The sequence below is a fragment of the Oncorhynchus nerka genome, linkage group LG19 (assembly GCF_034236695.1).
Source record: "Oncorhynchus nerka isolate Pitt River linkage group LG19, Oner_Uvic_2.0, whole genome shotgun sequence".
Lineage (NCBI taxonomy): Eukaryota > Metazoa > Chordata > Actinopteri > Salmoniformes > Salmonidae > Oncorhynchus > Oncorhynchus nerka.
Window position 1 is genome coordinate 4,097,256 of NC_088414.1, and position 18,840 is coordinate 4,116,095.

General features: G+C 45.6%; 1 protein-coding gene across 2 annotated transcripts in view; it reads left to right on the top strand.

Annotated features, from left to right (window-relative positions):
- LOC115117461 (zinc finger FYVE domain-containing protein 16-like) overlaps positions 1–18,840 on the top strand; it is a 70,571-nt gene that overhangs the window by 43,406 nt on the left and 8,325 nt on the right. Inside the window, exons 5-11 of one of the 2 annotated variants that reach the window (XM_065004633.1) lie at positions 9,680–9,856; positions 10,535–10,674; positions 10,979–11,333; positions 11,609–11,764; positions 14,802–15,026; positions 16,263–16,345; positions 16,895–16,999. In XM_065004633.1, the coding sequence (XP_064860705.1) occupies positions 9,680–9,856; positions 10,535–10,674; positions 10,979–11,333; positions 11,609–11,764; positions 14,802–15,026; positions 16,263–16,345; positions 16,895–16,999 (1,241 nt within the window). The remainder of the gene's footprint in view (positions 1–9,679; positions 9,857–10,534; positions 10,675–10,978; positions 11,334–11,608; positions 11,765–14,801; positions 15,027–16,262; positions 16,346–16,894; positions 17,000–18,840) is intronic. The other variant, XM_065004634.1, reaches the window with a different exon arrangement.

The following is an 18,840-nucleotide window of genomic DNA, read 5'->3' on the forward strand; positions in this document are numbered from 1 at the left end:
GTCCAACCAGGCCACTAAAGGTGATATGATGTTTAATCAATATAATGAAGGCCAGAGCCCAGTCAGCACTTCTCACTCACACACACTCTCACTCACACACACACACACACACAGCAGCTAGCGGACGAAGCACTGCATCGGGTGTCCAGTTAGGTTAGGGGTGTCAAACTAATTTTGCCCCTTGGGCCACATTTGGTCTCCAGTGATGTCCGCAGGGCAGCATTGGAAATGTGTTATATTTCAATGCTGTCCAAATTTACAACAGAGAGTCCTCTATCCATTGTTTTGGGAATTTTCAATACTCCCTGAGTGCTTAGCTTTAATGGGATACTTCGGGATTTTGGCAATGAGGCCCTTTTATCTCCTTCCCCAGAGTCAGATGAAATCGCGGATACCATTTTTATGAGACTGTGTCCCGTATGAAGTAAGTTAGAGGGTTTCGCAAAGCCAATGCTAACTAGGGCAATGACTGGAAGTAAATGTGTATCTGCTAGCATGCCTGGCCTGATCTGAGTTAGGCCACCACTCGCTTTCCTGGAATCAACTCTCTCTCTCTCTCCATCCATATCCCACTCTCTCATTCTCTCACTCTCTTGTTCTCTCCCATCACTTCCTCATTCACCCTTGCCTGATGTACAATAACAGAGCCAAACTTAACCGTAGTTTCCTGACTGTTTTAATTTCCCAGCACAGTTCCAGTAACTATGGTGGATGCAGAACCAGGGCAGGACAACGTGGTTTTTCTGTGGTGTGAGAAGGATGGCTCACATCTTAAATGTGATGCAGGGCTTCCATCTGTCCACGTTAGATTGCTGTATAGGAGTGTCTGTTAAACGTGAGGCTTGGCCAAGAGAGGTGGTGGAACAGTTGTTTTTCATTACTTTTCACCATTATGTTTACTTAGGCTATATACAATAAATGCTGTTAGGACATGGCAAACATCCCGTGAAATAATGTTGAATCGCTGCAGCACAGAACATGTGTATGTCCTGTCCAGATGTGTGTACAGCTGTTATATGCAATGTCTCAGTGTGTGTGTTTTGTGGGTGTGTGTGCTGTTGTATTATTCTATCGTATTTACTATAGCCTATTGTTTATGCATATTGTGTTGAAACTATACACGCGACCTTAAAATGCAGTTATTAGGCCTACGCTAACAAAATTGACTCCAACCTTTGAGCTACTAGTATGGTAGGCATACCTACATTATTTTTTGTTTTTACATTAAAAAAACATATTAAAAAAATTATCCCCAATTTCGTGGTATCCAATTGGTAGTTAGTCTTGTCCCATCGCTGCGACTCCCGTACGGACTCGGGAGAGCCCAAGGTCGAGAGCCGTGCGTCCTCCGAAACAACCCAGCCAAGCCACACTGCTTCTTGACTCAATGCCCACTTAACCCGGAAGCCAGCCGCGCCAATGTGTCGGAGGAAACACTGTGCACCTGTCGACTGTGTCAGCGTGCATTGCGCCCGGCCCGCCACAGGAGTCACTAACCCGGACAACGCTGGGCTAATTGTGTGCCACCAAGTGCAGAGAGGGGGCTTCAGCAAATGTTCAAAATTCACCTTCTGCTACCATTTCTGTCAAGCCGTCTACGCATACAGTTTTGACGTGTAGGTTAGATAAATCCAACGTGTGGCACCACACAGAACGCACTGCAACCGCCTCTCCAACGCAACGCAGCGTTCCATTGGAAAGGCTTCTGGTTCTGACGCTGTCGTTTCATTTATATTATACAGTGGCTGTATTTGGATACAGTGTAGGCTATGTAGCCTATTTGTTTTTACCAGCAATTTATTTTGTGAAAAGGCTAATTTTTATTGTTGATTTTATTTATCTATTTACATTGATTTTTGTCCGTAGAGTTCCGAGACAGGATTGTGTCAAGGAACAGATCTGGGGAAAGGTACCAAAACATTTCTGCAGCATTGAAGGTCCCCAAGAACACAGTGGTCTCCATCATTCTTAAATGGAAGAAGTTTGGAACCACCAAAACTTTTCCTAGAGCTGGCCCCATCGGCCAATCTGAGCAACTGGGGAGAAGGGCCTTGGTCAGGGAGGTGACCAAGAACCTGATGGTCACTCTGACAGAGCTCCAGAGTTCCTCTGGGTAGATGGGAGAAACCTTCCAGAAGGACAACCATCTCTGCAGCACTCCACCAATCAGGTCTTTATGGTAGAGTGGCCAGACGGAAGCCACTCCTCAGTAAAAGGCACATGACAGCCTGCTTGGAGTTTGCCAAAAGACACCTAAAGACTCTCAGACTATGAGAAACAAGATTCTCTGGTCTGATGAAACCAAGATTGAACTCTTTGGCCTGAATGCCAAGCGTCATGTCTGGAGGAAATCTGGAACCATCCCTAAGGTGGAGCATGGTGGTGGCAGCATCATGCTGTGGGGATGTTTTTCAGCGGCAGGGACTGGGAGACTAGTCTGGATCGAGGCAAAGATGAACGGAGCAAAGTACACAGAGATCCTTGATTTAAAAACCTGCTCAGGATCTCCGACTGGGGTGAAGGTTCACCTTCCAACAGGACAATGACCCTAAGCACACAGCCAAGACAACGCAGGAGTGGCTTCGGGACAAGTCTCTGAATGTCCTTGAGTGGCCCATCCAGAGCCTGTACTTGAACCCGATTAAACATCTCTGGAGAGACCTGAAAATAGCTGTGCAGCAACACTTCCCATCCAACCTGACAGAGCTTGAGAGGATCTGTAGAGAAGAATGGGAGGAGCTCCTTAAATACAGGTGTGCCAAGTTTGTAGCATCATACCCAAGAAGACTGGAGGCAGTAATTGCTGCGAAAGGTGCTTCAACAAAATACTGAGTAAAGGGTCTGAATATTTATGTTAATGTGAAATATAGATGAGCAAACATTTCTAAAAACCTTTTTTTGCTTTGTCATTGGGGTTGATTGATGAGGATAACAACAATTGAATCCATTTTAGAATAAGGCTGTAACGTAACAAAATGTGGAAAAAGTCAAGGGGTCTGAATACTTTCCGAAGGTACTGTTCCCTAAAAGTGGTTTGTTCATTTGAACCGGTTCTATTTTTGCCTCGGTTTTTCAGGCTGTTTCAAACCCCAACTACACATTTTAAAACGAGACCGTGTGAGATCATCAATGACTTTATATTTTTATTTTATTTATTTATTTCACCTTTATTTAACCAGGTAGGCAAGTTGAGAACAAGTTCTCATTTACAATTGCGACCTGGCCAAGATGAAGCAAAGCAGTTCGACAGATACAACGACACAGAGTTACACATGGAGTAAAACAAACATACAGTCAATAATACAGTATAAACAAGTCTATATACGATGTGAGCAAATGAGGTGAGAAGGGAGGTAAAGGCAAAAATGGCCATGGTGGCAAAGTAAATACAATATAGCAAGTAAAACACTGGAATGGTAGTTTTGCAATGGAAGAATGTGCAAAGTAGAAATAAAAATAATGGGGTGCAAAGGAGCAAAATAAATAAATAAATTAAATACAGTTGGGAAAGAGGTAGTTGTTTGGGCTAAATTATAGGTGGGCTATGTACAGGTGCAGTAATCTGTAAGATGCTCTGACAGTTGGTGCTTAAAGCTAGTGAGGGAGATAAGTGTTTCCAGTTTCAGAGATTTTTGTAGTTCGTTCCAGTCATTGGCAGCAGAGAACTGGAAGGGGAGGCGGCTAAAGAAAGAATTGGTTTTGGGGGTGACTAGAGAGATATACCAGCGTGTGCTACAGGTGGGAGATGCTATGGTGACCAGCGAGCTGAGATAAGGGGGGACTTTACCTAGCAGGGTCTTGTAGATGACATGGAGCCAGTGGGTTTGGCGACGAGTATGAAGCGAGGGCCAGCCAACGAGAGCGTACAGGTCGCAATGGTGGGTAGTATATGAGGCTTTGGTGACAAAACGGATTGCACTGTAATAGACTGCATCCAATTTGTTGAGTAGGGTATTGGAGGCTATTTTGTAAATGACATCGCCAAAGTCGAGGATTGGTAGGATGGTCAGTTTTACAAGGGTATGTTTGGCAGCATGAGTGAAGGATGCTTTGTTGCGAAATAGGAAGCCAATTCTAGATTTAACTTTGGATTGGAGATGTTTGATGTGAATCTGGAAGGAGAGTTTACAGTCTAACCAGACACCTAAGTATGTGTAGTTGTCCACGTATTCTAAGTCAGAGCCGTCCAGAGTAGTGATGTTGGACAGGCGGGTAGGTGCAGGTAGCGATCGGTAGAAGAGCATGCATTTAGTTTTACTTGTATTTAAGAGCAATTGGAGGCCACGGAAGGAGAGTTGTATGGCATTGAAGCTTGCCTGGAGGGTTGTTAACACAGTGTCCAAAGAAGGGCCGGAAGTATACAGAATGGTGTCGTCTGCGTAGAGGTGGATCAGAGACTCACCAGCAGCAAGAGCGACCTCATTGATGTATACAGAGAAGAGAGTCGGTCCAAGAATTGAACTCTGTGGCACCCCCATAGAGACTGCCAGAGGTCCGGACAGCAGACCCTCCGATTTGACACACTGAACTCTATCAGAGAAGTAGTTGGTGAACCAGGCGAGGCAATCATTTGAGAAACCAAGGCTGTCGAGTCTGCCGATGAGGATGTGGTGATTGACAGAGTCGAAAGCCTTGGCCAGATCAATGAATACGGCTGCACAGTAATGTTTCTTATCGATGGCGGTTAAGATATCGTTTAGGACCTTGAGCGTGGCTGAGGTGCACCCATGACCAGCTCTGAAAACCAGATTGCATAGCAGAGAAGGTATGGTGAGATTCAAAATGGTCGGTAATCTGTTTGTTGACTTGGCTTTCGAAGACCTTAGAAAGGCATGGTAGGATAGATATAGGTCTGTAGCAGTTTGGGTCAAGAGTGTCCCCCCCTTTGAAGAGGGGGATGACCGCAGCTGCTTTCCAATCTTTGGGAATCTCAGACGACACGCAAGAGAGGTTGAACAGGCTAGTAATAGGGGTGGCAACAATTTCGGCAGATAATTTTAGAAAGAAAGGGTCCAGATTGTCTAGCCCGGCTGATTTGTAAGGGGTCCAGATTTTTCAGCTCTTTCAGAACATCAGCTGAATGGATTTGGGAGAAGGAGAAATGGGGAAGGCTTGGGCGAGTTGCTGTTGGGGGTGCAGTGCTGTTGACCGGGGTAGGAGTAGCCAGGTGGAAAGCATGGCCAGCCGTAGAAAAATGCTTATTGAAATTCTCAATTATGGTGGATTTATCAGTGGTGACAGTGTTTCCTATCTTCAGTGCAGTGGGCAGCTGGGAGGAGGTGTTCTTATTCTCCATGGACTTTACAGTGTCCCAGAACTTTTTTGAGTTAGTGTTGCAGGAAGCAAATTTCTGCTTGAGAAAGCTAGCCTTGACTTTTCTAACTGCCTGTGTATAATGGTTTCTAGCTTCCCTGAACAGCTGCATATCACGGGGGCTGTTCGATGCTAATGCAGAACGCCATAGGATGTTTTTGTATTGGTTAAGGGCAGTCAGGTCTGGGGAGAACCAAGGGCTATATCTGTTCCTGGTTCTAAATTTCTTGAATGGGGCATGTTTGCTTTAATCATATTTTTATGAGAATGAATGTAAAAGTAAATATTAAATGTTATGTATATCGAAAGGCATATGATTCTCTCCTATGGTTTTAAATGCTTTATTATAAACTGGGTGGTTCGAGCCCTGAATGCTGATTGGCTGAAAGCCATGGTATATCAGACCGTATACCACGGGTATGACAACATGTATTTTTACTGCTCTAATTAATTACTTTGGTAACCAGTTTATAATAGCAATAAGGCACCTCGGGGGTTTGTGGTGTATTGCCAATATACCACGGCTAAGCGCTGTATCTGGGCACTCTAGGTTGTGATGTGCTTAAGAACAGCCCTTAGCCGTGGTATATTGGCCATATACCACAACCCCTCGGGGCCTTAATGCTTAAAAATGACACTTTAAAGACAGTCCAGGTTACCTGGGAAAAAAAGTGATTTTAATTCTAAGAGTGGAACATTTGTAAAATACACATGTTTGTATGTCAACTCTCCTCCTCACTCACTCTTTACCTGCCTTACCTCTCCCTCTAACTCTCCTCCTCACTCACTCTTTACCTGCCTTACCTCTCCCTCTAACTCTCCTCCTCACTCACTCTTTCCCTGCCTTACCTCTCCCTCTATCTCTCTCACCTCTCCCTCTATCTCTCTCACCTCTCCCTCTATCTCTCTCTCACCTCTCCCTCTATCTCTATCTCTCTCACCTCTCCCTCTATCTCTCTCACCTCTCCCTCTATCTCTCTCACCTCTCCCTCTATCTCTCTCTCACCTCTCCCTCTATCTCTATCTCTCTCACCTCTCCCTCTATCTCTCTCACCTCTCCCTCTATCTCTCTCACCTCTCCCTCTATCTCTATCTCTCTCACCTCCCCCTCTATCTCTCTCACCTCTATCTCTATCTCTCTCACCTCTCCCCTATCTCTATCTCTCTCACCTCCCCTCTATCTCTCTCTCACCTCTATCTCTATCTCTCTCACCTCCCCTCTAACCCTCTTTACCTGCCTTACCTCTCCCTCTATCTCTCTCTCTCTCACCTCTCCCTCTATCTCTCTCTCTCACCTCCCCTCTATCTCTCTCTCTCACCTCTACCTCTCTCTCTCACCTCCCCTCTAACCCTCTTTACCTGGCTCACCTCCCCTCTATCTCTCTCTCTCACCTCTATCTCTCTCTCACCTCTACCTCTCTCTCTCACCTCCCCCTCTAACCCTCTTTACCTGGCTCACCTCCCCTCTATCTCTCTCTCTCACCTCCTCTCTCTCTCTCACCTCCCCTCTATCTCTCTCTCTCACCTCCCCTCTATCTCTCACCTCTCCCTCTATCTCTCTCACCTCCCCCTCTATCTCTACTCTCACCTCCCCCTCTATCTCTACTCTCTCACCTCCTCTAACTCTCTCTCACCTCCCCCTCTAACTCTCTCTCACCTCTCCCTCTATCTCTCTCTCTCACCTCCCCTCTAACCCTCTTTACCTGCCTTACCTCCCCCTCTATCTCTCTCTCTCACCTCCCCTCTATCTCTCTCTCTCTCTCACCTCCCCCTATCTCTCTCACCTCCCCCTCTATCTCTCTCTCACCTCCCCCTCTAACCCTCTTTACCTGCCTTACCTCTCCTCTCACCTCCCCTCTATCTCTCTCTCTCACCTCTCTCTCTCTCACCTCCCCTCTAACCCTCTTTACCTGGCTCACCTCCCCCTCTATCTCTATCTCTCACCTCCCTCTATCTCTATCTCTCTCACCTCCCCTCTATCTCTCTCTCTCTCACCTCCCCCTCTATCTCTCTCTCTCACCTCCCCCTCTATCTCTCTCTCACCTCCCCCTCTATCTCTCTCTCTCACCTCCCCCTCTAACCCTCTTTACCTGCCTCTACCTCTCCTCTATCTCTCTCTCTCTCACCTCCCCTCTAACCCTCTTTACCTGCCTCACCTCTCCCTCTATCTCTCTCTCTCACCTCTCCCTCTAACTCTCTCTCTCACCTCTCCCTCTAACTCTCTCTCTCACCTCTCTCTATCTCTCTCACCTCCCCTCTATCTCTCTCTCTCTCTCTCTCCCCCTCTATCTCTCTCTCTCCCCTCCCTCTATCTCTCTCACCTCCCCCTCTAACCCTCTTTACCTGGCTCACCTCCCCCTCTATCTCTCCTCTCTCTCTATCTCTCTCTCTCTCACCTCCCCCTCTATCTCTCTCTCTCTCACCTCCCCTCTATCTCTCTCTCTCACCCTCCCTCTATCTCTATCTCTCTCACCTCCCCCTCTATCTCTCTCCCTCTATCTCTATCTCTCTCACCTCTCCTCTATCTCTATCTCTCACCTCCCCTCTATCTCTCTCTCACCTCTATCTCTATCTCTCTCACCTCCCCTCTAACCCTCTTTACCTGCCTTACCTCTCCCTCTATCTCTCTCTCTCTCACCTCTCCCTCTATCTCTCTCTCTCTCACCTCCCCTCTATCTCTCTCTCACCTCTACCTCTACTCTCTCTCTCTCACCTCCCCTCTAACCCTCTTTACCTGGCTCACCTCCCCTCTATCTCTCTCTCTCACCTCTATCTCTCTCTCACCTCTACCTCTCTCTCTCACCTCCCCCTCTAACCCTCTTTACCTGGCTCACCTCCCCTCTATCTCTCTCTCTCACCTCCCCTCTATCTCTCTCTCTCACCTCCCCCTCTATCTCTCTCTCACCTCCCCTCTATCTCTCTCACCTCTCCCTCTATCTCTCTCACCTCCCCTCTATCTCTATCTCTCTCTCCCCTCTATCTCTATCTCTCTCACCTCCCCTCTAACTCTCTCTCACCTCCCCTCTAACTCTCTCTCACCTCTCCCTCTATCTCTCTCTCTCACCTCCCCCTCTAACCCTCTTTACCTGCCTTACCTCTCCCTCTATCTCTCTCTCACCTCCCCCTCTATCTCTCTCTCTCTCACCTCCCCCTCTATCTCTCTCACCTCCCCTCTATCTCTCTCTCACCTCCCTCTAACCCTCTTTACCTGCCTTACCTCTCCCTCTCACCTCCCCTCTAATCTCTCTCACCTCTACCTCTCTCTCTCACCTCCCCTCTAACCCTCTTTACCTGGCTCACCTCCCCCTCTATCTCTATCTCTCACCTCCCCTCTATCTCTATCTCTCTCACCTCCCCTCTATCTCTCTCTCTCACCTCCCCTCTATCTCTCTCTCTCACCTCCCCTCTATCTCTCTCTCTCACCTCCCCTCTATCTCTCTCTCTCACCTCCCCTCTAACCCTCTTTACCTGCCTCACCTCTCCCTCTATCTCTCTCTCTCTCACCTCCCCCTCTAACCCTCTTTACCTGCCTCACCTCTCCCTCTATCTCTCTCTCTCACCTCTCCTCTAACTCTCTCTCTCACCTCTCCCTCTAACTCTCTCTCTCACCTCTCCTCTATCTCTCTCACCTCCCCCTCTATCTCTCTCTCTCTCTCTCTCTCCTCCCCTCTATCTCTCTCTCTCTCTCTCCTCCCCTCTATCTCTCTCACCTCCCCTCTAACCCTCTTTACCTGGCTCACCTCCCCTCTATCTCTCTCTCTCTCACCTCCCCTCTATCTCTCTCTCTCACCTCCCCTCTCTCTCTCTCTCTCACCTCCCCCTCTATCTCTCTCTCTCTCTCACCTCCCCTCTATCTCTCTCTCTCACCTCCCCCCCTCTATCTCTCTCACCTCCCCCTCTATCTCTCTCTCTCACCTCTCCCTCTAACTCTCTCTCTCTCCTCCCCTCTATCTCTCTCTCTCCCCCTCTCTCTCTCACCTCCCCCTCTCTCTCTCCTCCCCTCTCTCTCCTCCCCTCTCTCTCTCTCTCTCTCACCTCCCCTCTATCTCTCTCTCCTCCTCTATCTCTCTCTCACCTCCCTCTCTCTCACCTCCCCCTCTATCTCTCTCTCCTCCCCTCTATCTCTCTCTCTCCTCCCCCTCTATCTCTCTCTCTCTCCCCCTCTATCTCTCTCTCCTCCCCCTCTATCTCTCTCTCCTCCCCTCTATCTCTCTCTCCTCCCCTCTATCTCTCTCTCCCCCCCTCTATCTCTCTCTCTCCTCCCTCTCTCTCTCTCTCTCCTCCCCCCTCTCTCTCTCTCTCCTCCCCCTCTCTCTCCTCCCCCTCTATCTCTCCTCCCCTCTATCTCTCTCACCTCCCCCTCTAGCCCAGGCTCTGGAGCGTATGATGAGTCCGACAGGTCCGAGCCCGAACCCCAACGTCCCGTCAGAGTACTGCAGCACCATCCCCCCCCTGCAACAGGCCCGGGCTGCAGGCACCCTCAACTCCCCTCCGCCCACCGTCATGGTGCCCGTCTCCGTGCTCAAAACCCCCTGCAGCGACGGTACTTATGCACCCCTTGAACTAGTATCAAGGGTTGCTGTAGTATAATGGTGTTCCCAAAAGGGATAAACATCCTCTTGCTCACCATTGGATAGCTTAGCCAGCCACAGTTTGGCTATAATGAAAAATGTAGATTTTTATCATTTCCATTTTTACCAGATTTCCTGTTTTTATTTTCCCTAGTTTCTCATTTGTATTCAGTGTTTCCCCTATCATTTTGCAATGGCTTACGCTGTGTTATGCTGAATGACTCAAACATTATAACAAAGTCAATGGGGGCCCCAATGCCATGACATGGAATTTTAGATTCTCCCAGACTGTCTTTATCTTGGTGATTGTTAGTTCGACAAAGATCTTATTTTAAAAATATATATCTCCATTATCTTTTCCACATACTTTATATTTGGTTTAATTTAACACTGACAACGTTTAACCATCCCTTAAAATGATTTCCCCCCAAAAATCGTATCATATATATATATATATTTTTTTAAATATTTTTATTTATTTAATTTTTGTATTTTTTTTATCGTAGTTTTGGCGAGTGGCGGCAATGTTTTAGCATCGCTAATTTAATACAGGGAAACACTGGTATAAATTTAGCGCTCTAAACAACACTTTAAATAGGGAAATGGGGAAAATGACAGAAGTCCCTGTCCCTGTGTGGTGGATGTGTCAGGTTGTCCTCGTGAGCAGAAGCGTGTGTGGTTTGCAGATGGCATCTTGCCCAACGGAGAGGTGGCCGACACCACCAGGCTATCTGTGACTGGCAGAAGGAGTTCCCAGGAGTCCAGCCCTGTCACGCCAGACCCCCCTACGGTAAGAGGAGGAGCTCTATATAGACACACACCTACGTAAGAGGCACCTACTCTTTCAAGGGTTTTTCTTTATTTGTACTATTTCCTACATTGTAGAATAATAGTGAAGACATCAAAACTATTAAATAACACACATGGAACCATGTAGTAACCAAGAAAACAAATAATGAAAAACCCTGGAATGAGTGTGTCTAGACTTTTGATTGGTACTGTACACACACACACCCATTGTAAATCGCTAGACGCACACGTTTATTTATTTTCTCTTTCATCCCATCCATTTCTCATCCCGCCGTCTCTTCCAGGCTGGCAGCAGAGTATCCCCTGGCTTTGCAGCGGTGTCTGAGGGTGGTATGTTGGCCCCTGAGGTCCCAGCAAAGTTGGAGGTTGTGCGACCCCCAGTGTCAGGGCCCTGGGACTACAGCCTGCTGTGTGGGCTAGGGAGCTGCGTAGAGAGGAGCCCCAGTCTGCTGCCAGAGGATGACGAGGGCCTGCCACCTCTACTCATCACCACCGGAGAAGAGGAGGGGGGAGGAGATCTATTGGTGGAGGAGCGACCTGCCCCCTGCCAGATCCTGCTCCTATTGGAGGAGGGAGGCCCACGACCTTTAACTTTTGTCCTCAACGCCAACCTGCTGGTCAATGTCAAACTAGTCAGCTGTGAGTAGAACATCCATCTCTACCCTCTTATAAAGTGGCTTCCTCACCTCTCCCTTCCTTTGTCTGCACTGATCTGAAAAGATGGGACTGTTGAACGCAATATGGTGGATTCCTACTGGGTACATTCCCTGTCCACTTTCTTCAAATCAGTTCAGGTGATGGGAAGGTGAAAAAGAGAGGGTGTTACCTTGGAGTTTTGAGATCAAACGCAAACCTCCGTATTCCTAGTCCCAAACTAATGTGTTTCCTCACGTTGTGTCTCTACTCTCCTGTAGACTGCAGTAGGAAGTGCTGGTGTCTGGGCTCCAGTGGTCTACAGACAGTAGGGCAGAGGGAGGTAGTGTTCATCCTGGAGTGTCTATCTGAGGAGAGATCTCTGCCCAAAGACCTGTTCACGCTGTACCTCTCCATCTACCAGGACGCACAGAGGGGTAGATGCACGCGCACACACACACACACACACACAGCCTGTTCCTCTCCATCTACCAGGACGCACAGAGGTAGACGGAAACACACACACACACAGACAGACCTGCACGCATTTTGCATACCATTCACGCAATTTTAGGTCCATGTACACTGGTACGAAAGACGACCCTGTGGTTTCTGACTCAGCCGTCTGAAATCGGAGCTGAGCCGATCCGAGGACTTGGCCGAGGAGAAGAATTCTCAGCTCCGATCAGCCCCCAATTGATTTGGATGTGATGTGAAAGTAGAGGGCTGTATGTTTCTAGAACCGTACCGCAATTGAGAATCGATTCACGTTTAGATGGAGTATTTGGCTGTTTTGGTTTCCAGAGCAAATGCACCTTTCTAACAGAACATGTAAGGTCCTTGGACTATAAGGAGTAACGTTAGGCTCCATTAGTCCATTATCGGGTTACATTACCCCTACATTTTATGTGAAAGTGTGATTGAGGCCACTTCCTTTAGGATCAAACATAAGACTTCTGTGTTGGCTACATTGTTTGTCACTTAAGACTCTAGGGGCTCTATTTTAACAAACCTAACAAAATGGTCAATCCAAGCGCAGGCGGTAGCGCTATAGGTTCAGGGGTGTGTCAGAAATATTTAGGATATTTTCACTGTCACAATTAGCGCCGCACTTGCTGACGTTGGTGTGAAAGGCCCAGGTTTTGATAGATCAACAAGTTGTGCACTGGATGTCTTAAGGTGAATGCACCAATTTGTAAGTCGCTCTGGATAAGAGCGTCTGCTAAATGACTTAAATGTCAAATGTAAAATGTTGTGGGTGTGTCGAGGCTTGGCCCCTCACTGGCCAATCAGAACGTGCTCCATGGCGGCAGCGTAGCCTAGTGGTTAGAGCGTTGGACTAGTAACCAGAAGGTTGCAAGTTCAAACCCCCCGAGCTGACAAGGTACAAATCTGTCGTTCTGCCCCTGAACAGGCAGTTAACCCACTGTTCCTAGGCCGTCATTGAAAATAAGAATTTGTTCTTAACTGACTTGCCTAGTAAAATAAAAGGTTAAAAAAAAAAAAAAAATGGCCAAATAATATGGTTGCTTCGAGTTGTGTATTTACAATATTCTATGTAGTGCCTTGGAATCAACTCCAATTCCAATGTTAGTATGTTATAGTTTGCATAAAGGGCTTACAGAAATGAAATAACAAAATGTAGAACTATCCTTGCTAAATATGTTAACTTGAACCCATTTGCAGTCCACATTGTTCTAAGTAAATGTGTGGCTTCAATAGCATGCACACTGAAATAGGGTCTAGGCCTACTGTACATTACATTATAGCTGAGCATGGACATGCCAAACATTGTCAATAAGCAATATTCAATTCAGTATTGATAAGGCCTTAAAAGAGAACAAATAATTTGATTCAAATTCTAAACGAAACAACTTGTTTTAAATAGGCTATGACACACTAACAGGCAACATAATTTCTCCACGTGGACATACAATATTAAAACCAAGCAGACTATGGAGGGTTTTACACACATCCACACTTTTCACAGTAGCTGGACAAAATGCAATATAAAGAGAGGGAGAATGTCCACTCAACGTTAAACTGCTCCCAAATAGGCCTATATTTTATTAACATAAATCGGAACCATTTTACAGATCACATCTCCAGAAGTTGCAGTGCAAGTTGTCCCAATAAGGAAGCTGAATCATTCTAATACATGTGGTTGTAACAAAAATGAAAACGAAAAACAAGCAATCATTTTTATTTTTTGCGACAACAATAAATAAATGTCCAATGTAACGTCGTAAAATGACCAGGATAAGAGAGACAATCGTTGCTGTTGATCCAGCCTTCGTTGTAGTTGGCCTAAGCGAGGGCTTGGGTTTTGATGAAACGGAAAACAAATTCTGGTTACAGAGAACTTCTAAATACGATGTTTTCATCGCTCGTTTCACGATGGGCATGGACACAGCCTAGATCATGGACGTTATTTTACGCAGGACCAGAACGGGACCTGCCTGGCTAAAATAATGTGGGCCTGCCTACAATGCATAGATCAAAAGGGAATGTCAGCTCGCTATTTTACTCCTCTCAAACTTCATATTTTAATAAATCTTTGGTGATTTTAAAATGTATTTCCAGTTGGATTCAGGAGCCAAAACCATTTATCGACCGTCTTGACTACTTCGGGATTGCATTGGCAGACAAAAGAAAAAGCCTTCGTTGAGAGGAGGCTATCCTTGGTTTTTAAGAAAATCAAACGCAATGGGAAGTTTTTTCTATGTTTCTAAATACGACGTATACAGGCACCATTACGCAACTCTTGTTCCATGCGCATATGGGCAGTGCGCATCATGGCTGGATAGGCTGCGTTGTCAAAGTTCACACCATAACGAACTGCGTTACCTCTAAAAAACAACTTTTGGTGGGTCTTAAATATCCTTATCAGCGGTGCCTGAAATTTGATCTCGTTTTTAAGGACATGCCTAAAATATTTCCACCCCGCACATCTGAGCGCAAGCGAGTAGATAAAAGACGGGTGAATTGTCGAACCTGGCGTTAGCGCTGGAAAATGCCAGTGCGCTAGTTTTTACATGATGAAATTGCTAACTAACATGCGTTTGACACGATCACCGCCTTAACGCCAGCCAAAAAATAGAGCCCTCGGGTTTCAGGAAATCGCAGTTACCGGTTCCTCAAAAATACAAAATGCTCCAGTTTCCTAATGGTGGGAGTTGACTGACCCCTTTAGGTCCTCCCCCCTACCCAACCTAAGGCCTACTCAACCATCAAAATCCTAGGGAGAGCCCTGATTTGTACATTTTAAACATATTTCTAGTAATCTCCTGAATAGCAACCAGTTTAGTACCCATAAGTCTATAGCCTACCATTTCTACTGAGGCGGTCTTCTGCCAACATCATTAGGCTAAAAAAGGTGCATTTGCCTATGATTTGAACAGTGTGGGGGTGTTGCATAGCGTGTCGCCGGGGGTGCTGCCACCGCGCTGACCTCTGTCTCTCCCCCTCCTTTAGGGAAGTTTGTGGAGGAGCTGGGCAACGTGGCGTTCACAGGTAGTTTCCTGGGGAGTAAGGAGCACGGCGGGGTGCTGTTCTTCTCCCCTACCTTTCAGGCCCTGGAGGGCCTCTGTCTGCCTCCACAGCCCTTCCTCTGTGGCCTGCTCATCCAGAGGCTGGAGGTGCCCTGGGCCAAGGTCTTCCCCCTTAGACTGCTTCTACGGCTGGGAGCAGAACACAGTGGTGAGCCCCCAACAGTTACTAGCCTTGTCTAGGTTCAGTGGTAATAAATGCATGGTAAATAGTTCCAGAAACATTACATATGGATTTGCATTCATATCTGCATCAGAAGTACCAATGCAGAATTACAAGACTTTTCTATTGTTCGAGTTATTACATAAATCCAATTAGAGTGTCAAAGTCATGCCGGAAAATGTTTTTGCAGGGTGGGACATTATATGGATGACCCGGCAAGCCAGCCTATTCTCTATAATGTAAACTCCAACAGAAATAACTTCAAATGTAGAACTTCAAATTAAACCAAATAATTTGCCCTCATGACTACAGGTTTCAATGTCATTTTTTGCCAATTTGCAAACAAATTCTCTATGAATTTATTGTTACAAATAAACTTGCACGTTTGCTAGCCAACTAGCCTGCTAACATTAGCCGTACCAGCCGGCTAATGTTACGTTAGCACTGCATGAGTCAGCCAGTTGCTATCAACACCAAACTTACAGCTACATTAAAGTAAACCAACGTTTTGGAAATACATAGTGCCATCTAACCAGGTATCAAATAATGTTACCGGTATATGCAGTGATCTAAAGTAGAGAGAGCGGAGACTTACTGATTGATGGCTGAGTTAGCTGCCAATGAGAGAGGCGCTTCAGAGGGAGAGGCCGTTTCACTAGCCGAGGGAGAGTCCGCTAATCCAATTGTGATACAGTGAGGTAAATCCAAAGTAGATCAATTCCAGAGTCAATAATCCAGACGCGGGCGTTTGGGCACAGGAGACGAGGGGAAGAGTCAACAATAAGATAGCGATCGGAGGAGCAGATGGAAATGATCACAACAGGACAGTCAGCTACTGTAGCACCCTAGTACTAAGCTCAGGTCGAAAAACTCTAGTAGCCCACTTCACAGATATCATGCGGCCCCCACGTGTTGGGAATCTACAATTAAGTTACTAAGCCTTTGACCACATTGTTACTTTGAGTAAAAACGTACACTTCCTACCCTTTTTAAATCAGTTTTTCTGCTAGACGTTTCAAACTTTTGCACTTGGCCAAGACCTAGATATGTGCTTTAGCCTGTAGACTATTGAGATCACCTCTTACTTTGGCTCTACTTTACAAACGTGACCATAGTTTACAGCAATGACCTGATGAAATAATAATGAAATGATTGCAACAAGTGTTTAGACTGATGTTGAGCCTGATTCTAGTGACCTTTGACCCTATGTGGGTTGTGTTGCAGTGTACCCCAGTACGCTGGTCAGCGTCCGCTTCAGAGAGACTGTGTTCAGAGAGACCGGACACACCATCATGAACCTGCTGGCTGTAAGTACACACACACACACAAATTATTTTATTGTTATTTATTTTATTATACTTCAGAGTATCTTTTTTTCTTTTTGATCAATCAAAACGTTGAATATAACAATTCACATCAAACCGAAGCTAAGCAGTAAAAGTAGGTCTCCAGCCCTGATTTAAAGCCGAGTTAAGAGAGATCTCCCTGATCCTCTGTGATGATCACTGAGCCAGCATATGCTGTGCAGTGCTCCTGAGTTCAGGTGAGGGCCAGCCGACAGAGGACCGGGATGACACACACAGAGCTAGGATCAGGACTCCTGTGGGAGAGACACTGCAGTAGTTTGGTTCCCTGCCAACTTTTCACTGCTGGGAGAGAGGAGCCTGTGAGGGCAGGTCTATAACTGGGTTATCATACCCTGTCTGTTACAGCTCTGAAACATCTTAAGATACTGTGTGTGTTAGTCTTTTCAAAAAATGATCGTCTATGACGCATGTCATATGTCTGAGAGAATGTAGTAGGTCACATGCTATTAATGCCCTCAAGTAAGTTCTGTGGTACGTTTTTGTTTCCAGGACCTGAGGAACTACCAGTACAGTCTGCCTGCCGTGGAGGGCCTGAGGATCCACATGGAGATGGGCCACAGCTACATAGACATTCCCAAGAGTAGCTTTACTGAGGTAAGACACCGCATTACAGGACTTGAGTTTGTTGGTATGTCTATTTTGTTTCTATCTGGTTTGAAGGACAAGTTCAAGTTTCAACTTTATTGTCCCAGAGGGTACATCAAGTCATAGGGCTGACAGCCATCAATACAAATATGCAGTTCCTTCAGGAAGTATTCATACCCCTTGATTTATTCCACATTTTGATGTTACTGACTGAATTCAAAATGGGTTAAATGCATGTATTTTTCTCACCCATCTACACACAATTCCTCATAATGACAAAATTCAAACCTATTTTTAGAAATGTTTGCACATTTTTTGGAAAATGAAATACTGAAATATCTCATTTGCATAAGCATCTACACCCCTGAGTCAATACTTTGTAGAAGCACCTTTGGCAGTGATTACAGCTGCCAAGTCTCTAAGAGCTTTCCACACCTGGATTGTGCAACATTTGCCCATTTTTATTATTTTCAAAATTATTCAAGCGTTGTCAAATTGTTTGTTGATCATTGCTAGACAACCATTTTCAGGTGTTGCCATAGATTTTCAAGCAGATGTAAGTCAAAACTCTAACTCGGCCACTCAGGAACACTCACGGTTTTCTTGGTAAGCAACTCCAGTGTAGATGTGGCATTGTATTTTAGGTTATTGTCCTGCTGAAAGGTACAAGCATACCCATAACATGATGCAGCCACCACTATGCGTGAAGATATAGAGCGTGGTACTCAGTAATGTGTTTTATTGGATTTACCCCCACTTAACACTTTGTACTCAGTACACATTTTTTACAGTTTTACTTTAGTACCTTGTTGCAAACAGGATGTATGTTTTGGAATATGTTTTTATTCTGTACAGGCTTCCTCCTTTTCACTCTGTCATTTAGGTTAGTATTGTGGAGTAACTACAATGTTGTTGATACATCCTCAGGAGAAAACTATCACAGCTATTCAACTCTGTAACTGTTTTAAAGTCACCGTTGGCCTCGTGTTGAAATCCCTGAGTGGTTTCCTTCCTCTCCAGCAACTGAGTTGCCTGGATACCTGTATCTTTGTAGTGACTGAGTGTATTGATACACCATCCAAAGTTTTAATAGCTTCACCATGCTCAAAGGGATATTCAATGTCCGATTGTTTTTATTTTTTACCAATCTAGCAATAGGTGCCATTCTTTGCGAGGCATTTAAAACCCTCCCTGGTCTTTGTGGTTGAATCTGTTTTTAAAAATGTACTGCTTGACTGAGGGTCCTTACAGATAATTGTACAGACAGAGAAGAGGTTGCGCACAGCGAGTGAGTCCATGCAATTTATTATGTGACTTGTTACTCAAATTGTTACTCCTGAACTTATTTAGGCTTGCAAAGGGGTTGAATATTTTATTGACTTTTCTAATTAATAATATAAAAATATACATCTTAGAAACATAATTCCACTTTGACATTATTGTATGTAGGCCAGTGACAAAAAAAACTCAATGTAATCCACTTTAAATTCAGGCTGTAACAACAAAATGTAGAACAAGTCTATGGGTGTGAATAGTTTCTGAAGGCCGAAAGTATTATGTTGATCGATGACAGAAGCAGCAGCACAAGCCAAAGTGTGTGCATTCTTAGTTTATCTCGTCAACAACATATCAACAATGTGCTGACGAAAACATCAACATATCCCCTTTAATCATCAACAACATATTACCATCGCCATCCTCAACGTCATCATCCCGAGCCTACCACCACCTCTTCCCTGTATTCAAAAGGGCAATGGCCATTGGGGTGAAGGAGTGTTAAGACTTGTTCATCTTAACAGTTGGTTAATCTAAACCGGGAAACCTGGAACTCATGGTGTAGAAGGTGGGCA